This window comes from Talpa europaea (assembly GCF_964194135.1).
Source record: "Talpa europaea genome assembly, chromosome: 11".
In the NCBI taxonomy this organism is placed as follows: Eukaryota; Metazoa; Chordata; class Mammalia; order Eulipotyphla; family Talpidae; genus Talpa; species Talpa europaea.
In genome coordinates this window covers 59,381,645-59,395,268 of record NC_140078.1, presented here as the reverse complement: position 1 = coordinate 59,395,268, position 13,624 = coordinate 59,381,645, and the positions used below count along the sequence as shown (strand labels likewise).

Sequence of the window (13,624 nt, the reverse complement as noted above, 5' to 3'; positions counted from 1 at the left end):
TGGATAAGCATGCAAGTCTCCACTGAGTCCTACCATATAGAAATCCCTTTGATATTACAAAATACAAAAATATTTTATCAGAACTCTCATTTACATTGCATTTACAGTGGACATGTAAATAACTTAGTCTGGGGTCCTGGCTAATAAAGAAATTACTTACTGGAAAAAGGGTCCTAAAAGTAAGAGAACCAGAGAGGATAGAAGCGAGCAAGAAACAACTGGCCCTCTTGCGAGTGGCAACAACACAGAGGGGGAAGGAGGTGACCTGGCCTCATAGAGTCTATAGCATTTCCAAAGTGAAATGTGCAAATAATAATCGACATGCCAAGAACTGTGACTACCTACGAGTCAATCTGTGACCTTGCCGCCATCCACGAGAGAGCATTTCCCTTTTCTCCCCTGTAACCACACCCAAAAGCGCTTTAACATGGAAAACAGTGCAAGTTTCTGAATTTACATTCTTAGCTCCCATCTGCCCCCATTCCCTGACCTCCACTCAGATTAAGAAATGATACAGTTTTTGCTCTTCTGTCTTTTCCTGCTGTGCAACTGTCCCCTGCCGCCTAGCGTGGAAGACTTGGGGAGGCCGTAGGAGCTGTATTTGTGCAGGAGCTCATCACTCGTCACGTATCGCAGGCGGGCTGGCTGGGGGATCGGTTCTCCTAGGAAATAGCCCTCGTTGTCAGACTCTGAAGAGGAGGAGCAGGTGGAGCACCAATCGTACTCGGCGAAGTACGGTCCCCACCGCTCCCCGAAGGCGTTCTGCAAAGCCAGATCCGACACAGTCCTTGGGCACTGGCCATACAGGTCCCTCCGGGACCCCTGACCCAGGCTCTCCTGGAAGCTCCGCTGGCGCATGAACTGGTCATAGTCCTCCCTGGCTCTTAGCGGGGGCCTTTCTTTTAACCGCGAGATGGCCTCGCGTTCGCTGGCCAGGTGGAGGGCGTTGTCCGAGCGAGAGCGTCGGGAACGCCGGGACCGGTGAGGTCGGAAGCGGCGGTTGTCATCGCGGGAAGTAGTTCTCCGGCGAGTGCGCTCGCTCATGGGCTGGATCCTCACGCCCTCCTGCCCTGGCAGCTTGCTGCCTGCCATGCCCCCATCAAAATCAAAGCTCTGATGCATCCTCCCGTGGGACTGCAGGTCTCTGTACCCAATGGGGTTGCCGAGCTGATGGAGGTTTCCTTCCATCTCCTGGTACTGCTGGGCCGAGAGCAGGCTGCGGACTGACTCTGCGCTCCGGAACTGCATGGACGAGTTAAGCGTGCCCATGTTGCTCAACTTCTCGGAGACGTTCATTCCGGAGTCTTTGCTGAGGTCAGGCATGGAAAACCGCGACAGGTGCTCCTGGCGCTTGGCGCCACCCTCCGCGGAGAGACCTGAGGGACAGACAGGAGAGGGGCATGGATGTGAATACAAATGTGCAGAAATGGGGAGTCATCGTCACTGTGTTAGGGGGAAAAGGATGTCCTAAAGCTAATTCCATACAGGTTTTGTGGACTCCACCCCCACCCCAGGCCAAAGCCAAAGACACTGGGAACTCCAAATCCCATCACCACCAAAGGGAAGGTGGCTGGGACCTGAGGGTGGGTTAAGCAGCCAAGGTGGTATAAAGCCAGACACGTGGGCTTTGGAGGGGTCCCCCATTTTGGCTCTCCACCAGCTCGCAGCGTCTGGCCAGCTCGGAGAGTGCTTTTTGGGTTTCCAGGTCGTCGGATCGGGTAGGACGCATTAAAGACTTTATTTCCCTATTTTCTCCCTGAGTTGTACATTTTCCTTATTTCCTTTTCCCTTATAAATAAACCTTTTATTAACCTTTTGTGTATGCCTGTGGTGGAGTATTAATAAGTCCCTTGTAAGCGCGCGGGTGAGGACCCACAGCCAGGCAACCCGTTCAATATAGGGGCTGCCCTATAACAACTGTTGGGCCTCCCAACCACCACCTCCACAGGATTGCTGCGAACGGTTGCGCAGCTGCACACTGAGCAAGGGTTCGTTCAGATAGTGTGAGCGAGGGCTTTCCGAAACTCTGCAGTGTCCACCCACAGAAGGTACCTTACTAGTTATTCATTCTTCCAAGGTCCCATCAAAGCTGCTGAGCGCCCACTGTGAATCTTATACATGGTATTTCCTGTTTAGAATTTCACTTTACAAAGTGCTCTATTATCTTTTTGATTCTAATAGTGTACTGGAAGCAACGCAGGGCAGATGTTTTGGATGAGGAAACTTTAAGCAATACAAACTGGGCCTGTCCCAAGCAGCTGCTGGAAACTCTGAGCCTAGAATCTGGTGCCACGCTACTGGACCTTTAGCCTCTAGTACATTCCCCTTTCATCTCTAGCACATTCCTGCTTGAATGCTGCCCCAAGGCCCCTATCTCTTCAAAGTCTTGAACACTAAGTGGCTCCTTGGGTACAGATAAAGGGAAATTAACTCTCTCACCGCTGATTAGTAAATGGGTGCTCCAGGGTTCTAAGTGGGACTCTGGGGACATTTCTCTTTCCCCTGCAGATACTTTTAAAAACAAAGCAGTGACCCTACCGCTCTCTAATAGTGAGTATCTCTAACAATGGATCTGCATTTCCTAAGAGCTGCCAAATCAGCTCCTGTTGTCATTGAGATGAAAGTCATTTTGAAGATAGTGAGAGACTCTTGACTTTTAGCAACTTCCATTCTATCCACCATAAAGCAGCACCTTCTAAAATGATTCATAAGAATGGCCCAGGTGAAAAACACTAGTACTTTCCACTTATTATACACTGAAAAGATCAGGAATTTTGCCATTTTTGATCTCACACAAGCTATCTTTGGATTCCTTTGTAATGCACCATCCTTCAAGGAAATTCTTCCTCACCATTAGAGCCAATAACCTCCGCTTCCCCGACAAAACTAATGTTAGAAACACTTTGGACAACTACTAAGCAGTATCTACTAAAGCTAAATATGCAAATATGATTAATGAACAAAGCCATCTGAATATTTGTGTCCATTTTTTTGTGGCCTTAGATACTCATTTTTGTTGGGTATATGACCAGAGTAGAGATTCTGTTCCTTCCCATTGCCTTGCGTGGTTATATACCTAATGAAAGTCAGTTTATAGGTCCCAACATGAAGACAGTTATTCAGAGGAACATTCTTCTTTTTTTTTTTTTTAAAAAAGGATCAGTAAGTCATGGCATTTTCTATCATTGGCATTTTCTACCATAGCGTTTTCTACCATTCCTCGTAAAAGGGAACTAAGACTCTGCAGAAATGACCCTTTTGGAGGGATTCCAGAAGGAAAAGGGAAAACTGATGATGGAACATTTTGTTATGCCAAAAAAAAGAAGTGTTAAAACAGAAAAAAGATGAGGGTGTATAAGAATACCTTGAAGGAGCTCCCATGAATTAAATCTGAGCAATTTGATATTAAAATATTTAGAAGAGTAATGATTTAGAAAGCACTGGGGGGGGGAGGGGAAGGAATCCGTGAGTTCCATACTAGTAACAGATACAATCAATAAATAAATGTGGGGAAAGAGTGGGCTCTTCTATATGGCAGAATGCTGAACAGAATGAGTGCACACGGAAGGAATTCTGGATTTGGAAGATCAGCATTTTGTGGACACTGAGAGCTTGTTTGGAGGCTCTAGTAGCGGAGCATAGCTAATGGTGTACAGTCGACTGAAGAACTGTCAGTCTGTATTTGGGCAAGGCTGTCCTCTTTGACCAAGCCCACAGCTTCCGGGGGTAGGAACACAGAGTGGTGAGGCCAGAGGGAGACATAAGCCTAACCAGCTTGATCAGCCAAATCAACTCTGGCAGCCAGTGGGGTCACAGATGTCGCAGCCTTACATTGAGTAAGATCAGTCCTTTGTAACCTCTGTAAGTAAAGAATGATTTGTGCAAGGGTCAAAGAATGCTCAACTGGGGTGGCAGGGAGAGGGAGTATAATTTGATGGGAAAGCAGGAATTTGTCTGGTATTAAGTATCTCTCCACATACTGCTTATTAATTATAAAGGGAAATTTAGTGACTGTACTGTGCAGACACCAGACAACACTTCAAAAAGAGTCGCAAACGTCACATCACCAATGAGGTGCACCCAGACATCACCTGCCTCCAGATGTGATGCCCTATACAGTCTTCCAGTCAAGAGTGTGTGTCCTGAATGTGTTCAGTAGGGAAGATTAGAAAGCTCCCAAATGAGGAATGTTCTAGTAAGAAAAGTTTCCTGTATTTCCTGTATTCTTTTTTTTTTTTAATAAATTTCTGGCAATGTTAATTCAACAGTGGGAAAACAAAACAATAACAAACTTGTAATTCTTAAAAAAAAGAAAACAAAACCAAAAATTCCTGCATCATTAATGACAAAGACTTAATGTTCTAGATGGACATGAAGAAACCAGATTAAATATACAATACCTTATCCTGGATAGGAACCTGTTCTGTAGGGAAAGTAAATTCTGTCAATTTGGTTAACTGACAGAAATTGAAACACAGGGAATAAATAGATAAATGTATTATGCTAAATTTACCATGGTTGATGGGTAATTATGATATTGTTTGAGAAGATCCTTATTTCTGGGAAATACACATGCGGATGGTGGTAAATGGCCGAGGTAGATGCAACTTGCTCCCAAAAGATTCAGAAATAAATTATGTGTGCGAGTGTGTGTATGAGCAAGAATGTGAATGACAAAGCAAATAGGATGAAATGCTAACAAAAGGTACAAATTGTTCCATTTTTACAACCTTTCAAAATGTTTGAAATTATTTCAAAAAAGTTTCTCAAGGGTTGCCCTGGTGGCCTAGGGGTTAAGTCTCAGCACTGCCACCACAATGGCCTGAGCTTGATTGATTCCTGGCCAGGGAGCTACCCACATGGTGCAGCAGACTGTCCTGTCTTGCCCGCTGCTCTCCTCAGCAGTGTTTCTCAGTAGATCTACCTGTTCTGCTCCCCACTCTGTCTCTGGTGAATACTCTCAACCCCCCCCCCCGCACCTCTGGCCTACACCCCAGTTCTTCTATACAAACATAAATATTAAAAACAAAACCAAAAAAGTTTCCCAAAAATCTTAGTATATTTATGTGATGTAAAGGTGTTCGATTCCAGGGGAAATTATTGGGGATGGGGAATGCTATTAGCAACTAGTTGGGCAGAAGCCAGAGAGATATTACTAAACATGGTACAATGCACAGGGCAGCCCTCACAACAAAAATCACCCAGCCCAGGACATCAACGATGCCACAGTTGAGATGCCACCACACAGCTGAATGCCACACAACAATGAGAATAGCTACATCCAATAAGGAGGATGACTCTCATAGAAAATACTGAGACACAAGAGTATGTGCTATGTGATTCCGTTTACATGATGTTCAAGAGCACCTAAGCCTGTTTATGGTTTATGTTAAAAGAGTTCAGGGTAGTGGGCGGGGCATATAAAGGAAGCTTCCGGGGTGCTGGCAATGTCCTAGGGTACCACCAGAGAGAAAACCTTAGTGATCATTTAACAGGATATACATATGTAAAAGGTTTTTGAGGTGTGCTTTTAGCATCTGTTTGCTTTACCTTATATAAATTATACCTCCATAAAATGGTGTAAAAATAAGACAATGTTCTCATTAGAGTCAAGTTTAAACACTGGGCATGCCCATGAAGAAACTATTCTGACAAACATATTTTTCAGTCATTTAAAAAGAAAAAATTGGTTACTTGGATAACTGTCAAGGCCAGGGGCACTGAATCCTCCAACTCCTATTTTCCTTGCTGCTTATCTATGATGTACACCTCATAAAAGCTGATTTACAGCAGCCTAATCACTTCCAGAGCCTCCCTGATCTGAAGGTGGAGATGGGAGGAAAGCACCCTAAGATGATGAATGAGCAGCCTGAGCACATGAACTCTAGGAAGGAAGGAAGGGGAAAAAATTCCTGAAAAATCACATGTAGAAACAAAAGCTGCATAGGTGGGTGCAATGATCTTTGTCAGGCTTTCTATTGAGGCCCTCAAATGGAATTAGGGTCAGAACTAGTAATCTAGTAATCTGGGCCTGTCTTTAATAAGCCCCCAAATCAAGCACTGATTAGAAGGTGCTGCATGTGAACTGTTTCGCCTTTCAACAAGGAGGTAAACGTTTAGAAGGGCAGCCTCAATTCTGCTGTGACTGGAGCTTGCCTTTGCCTAGTGTTCTCCTGCATCCTGGGGAATCTGGTCACCCCCTCAGTCAAGCCCCTCTCCACCCCTCCTAACCCCCGGTGCCCCCACTCCCCACCAAAAAAAAAAAAAAAAGACAAGTATCCTGGCAGGAGGGCCCAAATGTTCAAGTCCAGAGTTTACCATCAGTTGTGCCTAAATGTATGCTATTCCCCTAGGGAAACGTGTAGGGGGGACTGAACATGTTACCTGTTTACTCCAGAGAGGAGAAATGTCTCTCTTCTTAATTTTTTAGTCAGATTTTTCTCCAGGGTCTTCTTGTCCACATGACAGGAAGGAAATGGACAATGTTGCCCAACTATGAGCAATAATTGTACACTTGCCTTTCAACAAGGTAGCTCTGTGATTAATTTCATTATTGGCAAAATCCAGAGTCCTTATGCAGATCTCAAGCCCCTCCAGTCTCTTAGATCACAACTAAATGCTCCGAAATGTAAGCCATGTTTACATCTTTGTACTCACTTAATACATCACAAATCCCCTTTGTAAAGCTCCCCTCTGCAGAGCTGACTTCTGATCATTGAGGCCCACGTGCAAATGACACCTCTTCCATGGCGCCTGCCCTGATAGCTCTTTCTAAGGTAGTGAAGTTGTCTCCCTGCCCACCAGTCACTCTGTACGCTTGACTTTTAAGGTACCCATCCTAAATTTTTTGTTAAGTTCATGTTAAGTGTGCAGTTTAGTGGACGTCCTGTGGGGGCAGGGAGCTTTGCCTCATTTGCTGCACTCTTCCAGAACTAGAACTTCCTATTTTGGAATTAAGGTAAATGGATCCTTACGCTGCCCAGAGTTAGAAAACAGAGGCTGTCCTCTGACGTGGAACAAGCCGGGCTTGAAGAGCCACCAACCGTAATTCAGATGGGTGGGATGCCAACCATGGGGGACAAAAATACCACAGTTACATCTATCCGTCTCTCTGATGGTTCATGATACTGCCCACCATCTGGGGTTTCTCCAATTTTAAAGCTGAAGAACGTGTGGTTTATAATTAGCTCCTCAATCTGCAAAAATATTTTTTGCCTTATTATTCACAGCTGTAGAGACTCTGTTTAAATTAGTAGCTTCCATGTCCCCAAGAGGGAACTGTATCATCACAGCTTTCACCTCAACTTGAGAAACCCTCTCTCCCCTTCTAACTAGGAGACCCTTTTGTCAGGTGACTTGGGCAATTTTTGAACCTCTTGAGACACACCTCCCAAAAGGGTATAATAACAGCATTTCAGTGCCAATTTCCTCTCGATCTCATCGGCTAGTCTATTAGCTCCAAGAAGGTAGGACCTGAGTCCGTTTCCGTTTCCTATAACTCCTGCTATAACAGATGACATTCAATATGCTGGGAGCCAGGAAGAAGGTCTAAAAGTCCCCAAAGAAAGCAAGCATGCCCCAGGAATTTTATACCCAGGTAACTGCAAAGACAAACAAATACTTGTTGGCTGCATGATTATATGACTGAATGAATCCAAGAAACTCGGTCCACTGGACTGGACATGTGGGGTCATTCCCTGATAAGCCACTGTATACATAATTTGTGCCTCCAAACTGTAGCTGGGATCACGTCTCTTCGTTGATGAAATTCAACTGCATTCCACTTGTCTGTGCAGCATAAGCCTCAGCATCAAATATTGCAAATTAGTGTATAGTCCAATGAAAGGGGACTCCAAAATGCCTCTCTGCTCTCCTGCAATAAATGAAGTTTTCTTTTCTTGCTGCCTGAGCCATATTGTGTGTTGTGAGGATATATGTAGCAGAAAGAGACTGCAAACTTAATTCTCCAGATAGCTCAGGCTGAAGTCATAATCTGACCCCACCTTTCAACCAGTCCCAACATATTCTGGAGAACTGGGGAGAAGATTCCACTTGGCAGCAAAGACACAGAGGCCGGGACATTTTCCTCTCAAGTGGGACTTGGTCTTATTAATAGGCGGAGAGAGGTTTTTCCTCTTCCAGTAATGCAGGCTTTGAGAGGTCCCAGATGGCAGCTGTGGAATTCAAGGTTTTGGTTTATTATCCCAGAATAGCACGGCCAGGAGCTACGTGGATGTCCATAAACCCCGGGGGTGCAGGCTTCCCTGGGGACCTGTAGTTCTCACCCCAACAAGGAGAGGCCAGTGTGGAATGTGGCTTATGGTTCTCTGTGGTTAAACTGTTCACATGTAGGTGCAGCCAGATGCTTTAAGTGACACCAGCACATCTGCCCAAGCAATGTCCCCTCACTGCAGTTAGACCTCGCAGGGCCAGTGACAGTGAAAAAAAAAAATCAGTGCTTCAAAGTATGCTCTGCGTCTGGCCGATGAGCAAGGCAATCTTGTTGTGTCTCCCCTGGCCCCTGCTTCAATTCACTCTAAGAGTAGAAGGTCTGAACTCAAGTCCCAAGAGAACAAAATCAGACTTAAATGGCAGCCCTTTGGGGACAGCTGTCTGTTATTTATTGCCCTTTCTCGTCCCATTTCACCAAAATAAAATGGCATAGGAGGACAGAGTTGTGTTTCTGCCAACTTGAAAGGCACATTCACGAAATATTTCACATTTCTGCACAGTACAAGAAATATCTACTCACCTTTGCCAGTCAGACATTTACAACCCATAGGATCATTTAACTCCTTTCAGTAAGATTTTCCCTACGTGATTTTTTTTCCCTAAAGCAAAGACATGAGGAAATAGGAATTGTTTAGAAGAGGGTTTTGCAACCTTCAGCCCATGGGCCAAACCCAGCTCATGTTTTTGTAAATAAAAGTTTTATAGCCACACAACTGCACATATTCATTTGTCTATGGTCTAAGGCTGCCTGCTTCTTTCACTAAAATGGCAGACTTGAGCAGCTGTGACAGAGACGGACCTACAAAGCTTAAAATGTTTACTACTGACCCTTTCTAGAAAGTGCCTGCCAACCTCTGGCTTAGAAAGTGATTGTGCTGTCTGTGAACTTGTATCAAGTCTGAGCACCCCAAGGTCATGGGCTCTACACAGTCTGCAGGACTCAGACCAGGCAAAAAATGAGGTACACATTTATTTAAGTGTCTGTGGGTAGTTTGATCATGTCCCTTGGGATTGTTTTTCCAACCAAGTCAATTCATTTCATTAACACCCTGAACTTCAAATTGGCCACAGCTGGAGAGAAGCGTCATCTGGGCAGTGACATGTAACCGCTATCACGTGTGCCTTGGTGACAGGGCATGGTTCAGATAGAGTGTGAAAGGGGAGGCTGGGGATGGGGATGGAAAGTCAGGCGGATGGGGAGAAGCCTGAGGGAGGCTGAGAACACACTCAAGCTCTCTGCTAGTTGGCCTGCAGCAAAGGCTTCCTTGCCAGACTTAAGAATCTGAATTTACACCTGCACAAGGGTCCCGGTGAGTCTGCGCCCTGAGGGCTGTGGGAACTCTGTGCCAGGTGACTGAGTTTCAAGGACAGTTATTTTTTGCAACCGAAGGTGCTTCTATGCCAGGAGACGACATCCCCCCAGATACTAGTTCTGGGTTTCTCATCCTTGCACTGCTGGCACCTTGGGCAAGAGAGCTCTTTTGGCGTGGGTTTTCCTGTGTAATTCAGGCTGTTCAGCAGCATCCCTGCCCTTCACCCACTAGATGCCAGTAGCACCTCCCTTCAGTTGTGACAACTCAAAATATCTCCAGATATTACCAAGCATCTTATGGGGGACAAAAATCACCCTGATTGAGAACCACTGCTGGCACAGGTCCAGTCCTGAAACAGCTGCCCATGGAGGCCAAGGCAAACTGCTCCTGACCCCCCAGGAGCAGCAGTGGGCGAAGCCGCCCCATTCCACACCACAAACATAAGCCTGACCAGCAGACCACATGATGGTCTTTCTAGGGAAGGATCGATGTGTTCCACGAGGTTGGGTGTAGTGTGTCTCCCAAAATCAGGGGGCTGCAAAGTTATAGTTTCTCTAAACTCCTCTCAGAAAACTGATTGATAGGTTGTCGGTCCCTGAGTGGGTTTCAAGAAATCCTCGTGACTAAGGTCTTTACTGTGTGGTTTCCCATGTCCACTAGAAGACAAATCTCCAGCCCTGCTGCCTCCTTTTTTCTTTGATCTGGTCACCAGTCTGCTAGTGGGTGCAAGAGAGCACCGGGCCGCGAGTGTCTGCAGCTGTGCATCTGCCGCCGGCTCTTGTGCTCCTAGAAACAGTGCTGGCAGGCACATAGATTTCCTTCAGTCAGTCACTGCCAGGGAGGGGAGGCCCAGGCCAGTGTGGGGGGTGGGGGCAGGGAGGGTGCGCACCCTGACTTTGTACCAGATCACAAGCTTCACACCCCCTCCCCACCAAGGAAGTGTCCTTTCTCCATTCCTGCCCCTTCTGTGAGACTGGCCCAAACTGAAAGAAAGGGCTCTTTACAGAAGCTCATTCTGAAGAAGACCACGGCAGATTCTGTTTCCCAACAAAAGAGGCTTTGTCTTTCAGAAGTATTCTATCTAGGGACTTGCTTTAGAACTGGCATGGCTGGAAAGTGAAGAGTTACCGTAGTCCTACAATCACTTTTCCTACAGACCCAGTGCAGTTACAAAGTCTAGCCTGGTCAGGGTCAAAACTGGGGTATGGACTGGAGGTCTCTCTCTCAGCTTCTCCCCACTGACTTGCTCATTGACCTCCTGTAAAGTTACCCCAATAATGAAGACATGTAAGAGGTAGTGAAGGGAGAAGCCAGTATTTTTAGAAACATGTGGGGTCAGTTTTAACTACCACTTGCTCTGTGGGGGAGGGTGTCTGTGCCCCCATAAGGCCTATGGCAGACTGAAAGGATACGCAAAAAATTCAAAGCAGTTGAAGACTGTTTGTCTGAGTTTGCTGAAGGCTGACACTGACCCCATGCTGCTTTCCAGCAACTATCAACCCAAGACAACAAGCAGACCACACCAGAGTATTTGCTTGGGGAACGCTTGACAACACACGGGGCAGAAGCTAAATGACTCTCAAGTGGTAGGAAGTGGCAGCCAGGAACCCAGAGTCCTGTGTGGTTTCTTCAAGATTTTTGAAGAGGGCCTCCTCCGGTGGCGCAGTGGTTGAGCACTGGGCTGCGAAGCTGTGGTAGCCTCTGCGGTGCCAGTTTGATCCCTGGCCACCGGCGAGGGTCCCACATGGCACAACAGACCTCTCCTGCTGTGCCCGCTGCTCTCCTCAGCAGTGCATTTCATCAGTCTGCCTGTTCTGTTCCCCGCTCTGGCTCTGGTGAATTCTCTCACTCTCCCGTGCTTCTGACTATACCCAGTGCTTGTATAATTAATAAAATAAAATCTTAAAAAAAAAAAAAAGATTTTTGAAAAAGCCCTGCCATCACCAGGTACTGCAAGCACAAGTGGGAACAAGACCCTCTCCAGGATATGACATGGTGCAGTGAAAGCAGATGACTGAATCAGCTATCCATGCAGCTAGTGGAGAGTATTTAGCAAGCAGGAAGAACACAATGCTAGGGCAGAAAGTAAAAGGCTGGCTCCACATAGACAGGGGGTCCACAGACGATTCTCTGGGGGATGGTTACAATGAGACTTTGAAGGTATGAAGGAGCCAGTCAAGTCATGGTTGGGGTGGTGGGGGGTAGAGTATAGAGGTAGTGGAAACGAGAACTCTTTGTATCAAAGAAAGTTCTAGATGTTCTAAGAAGTGACAGAGGGTGGTGGGACTGGAGTCCAGTGAGCAAGGAGGAGAGTGGCAGGGACCAGGCCAGGGAGGTGACAGGGAGCCAGAGGGTGTTTCTTCTAGGCCACTAGGGTGTGGAGAATGTTTCCTGTGCTCGCAGGCAGGATTAATCAAGCATTTAAGAGGCATTTCAGGGAAATGGAGAGCATTGGCCTTGGTGTTCACCTTCCAGCTCTGCTTCCTAGCTGTGCCTCCTCAAGCAAGACTCTGAACTGTTTCTGTGACTTGATGCTCTCATCTGTAAAACGGGAATATTTGTAGAATCCACCTCATTAGTACTCACAGAGTACTTAGAAGATTGCTGGTGCAGTGCGATCAGGTGGAATGCTCTCATTGGCCTTGACCCCAGACTTGTCACCTTTAAAGCATGAATGTCATCATATATGGAATTTTAGGTATCGTTATGCAATTTTTTCAGTGTGCAACAGAGAGTTGGAATAATTTGCCTAAGGTCTCATAGGAGCTACTTCAGAATGCTTCTGCTTCCTGCCTCTTATTATGATGTGCTTAAAAAGTGGAAGAAGTATGGCAGGAGTGGCTCCAGGCAGAGATTCGAGGGACAGAAGGCAAAGAGAGCAGTAAAGACCCATGACATTGTTCCTACTTTGAACCAGCACCAGAGATTTAAAAAAAAAAAAAAATCCTCATTTCATCTATAGTTTCCCACTTATAAATAAGAACCACTGCTACATATAACAGTGTGGCTGAATATCAAGGAGGTTATATTATAATAAGTGGAAAATGCCAAACAGAGAGAACACATGTAGTCTGACTCCATTTACATAAACAGTAAAAAACATGAGAAAAGAAGCGAGGCTGATAGAAGGCAGGACAATACCTGCTCTGAACAGGAGGGAGGAGCAATGAATAGGAAGGGGTGTGAGGGAGTTTCTGGGGTGTTGGTCATAGTTTTTGCTTGACCTGGGAAGTGGTACCACAAGGGCAAGCATTCATTAAGCTGCAACTTAGACTTACGAACATTTCTGTAGCCTCTCTCTAAAAGGTTTATTAAAAATGACCACCAGGAGGGGCGAGAATGCACTCATGAGAATTTAGAAGGTGACTATGTGTAACTCATCCCCTCATCATGTGTGTCTGTTACACTAGACTTTATGGCTAATGTGGGTCAAATTAGCATCAAAGACAATAGGCTTTGTTTTGCCTGAAGGGTTACATGTCCATCTTTCTTTTCCTTCTCATTTTATTTTTTAATTGGAATGCATAGGGATCTTGGCCACCTGAGGTCTTATCCCTGGACAAATTTACAAATTTATCAGGCCTGCCTGTCCACAGCCCTTTCTTCCCCTTTGGGCATATGCATTTCCCACCAGCATCAGCCAGCTTGATAAGGGAGTGTAGACGTTTGCATGAAAGTAGTTTATGGATATAAGAGGCACTTTACAATGTACTCTTTTAAGCTTGGGATCCTTGTGTCTCAAGATGCCATTTGCCATAGCTGGGAACTGACAAAATGTCATTCTTGTCATAAAAGTCCTTGAAATCCTATATGATGGAGCCGATCACTGGACTGACTGATGGATGGAGGAAAGGATACGATGAAGGGCAGGTGGATGGAGAGGATTTTAAATGGACGAGCAGATGGTAGGAAGGAAAGATAAATAAATGGAAGCATGGATGAATTAATGAATAGATGCAAAAGGACAGAAAAAAGTCAGCAGATGGACAAAAGTATATGAATGTACATATCAAAGGAGAGACATGATTTGCAGGGTCTTAAAAAACATCTTACAAATTCAAGCTATAGCATGAAGTTCT

At 45.7% G+C, this 13,624-nt stretch overlaps 1 protein-coding gene across 2 annotated transcripts in view; it reads right to left on the bottom strand.

Annotated features, from left to right (window-relative positions):
* Positions 1–501: 501 nt before the first annotated feature.
* The window catches only part of PRICKLE2 (prickle planar cell polarity protein 2), a gene marked incomplete at both ends in the record, with an annotated part of 337,562 nt that continues 324,439 nt past the window's right edge, over positions 502–13,624 (bottom strand). For both annotated transcript variants that reach the window (XM_084247477.1, XM_084247478.1), the window contains one exon: positions 502–1,376. In XM_084247477.1, the coding sequence (XP_084103603.1) occupies positions 502–1,376 (875 nt within the window). The remainder of the gene's footprint in view (positions 1,377–13,624) is intronic.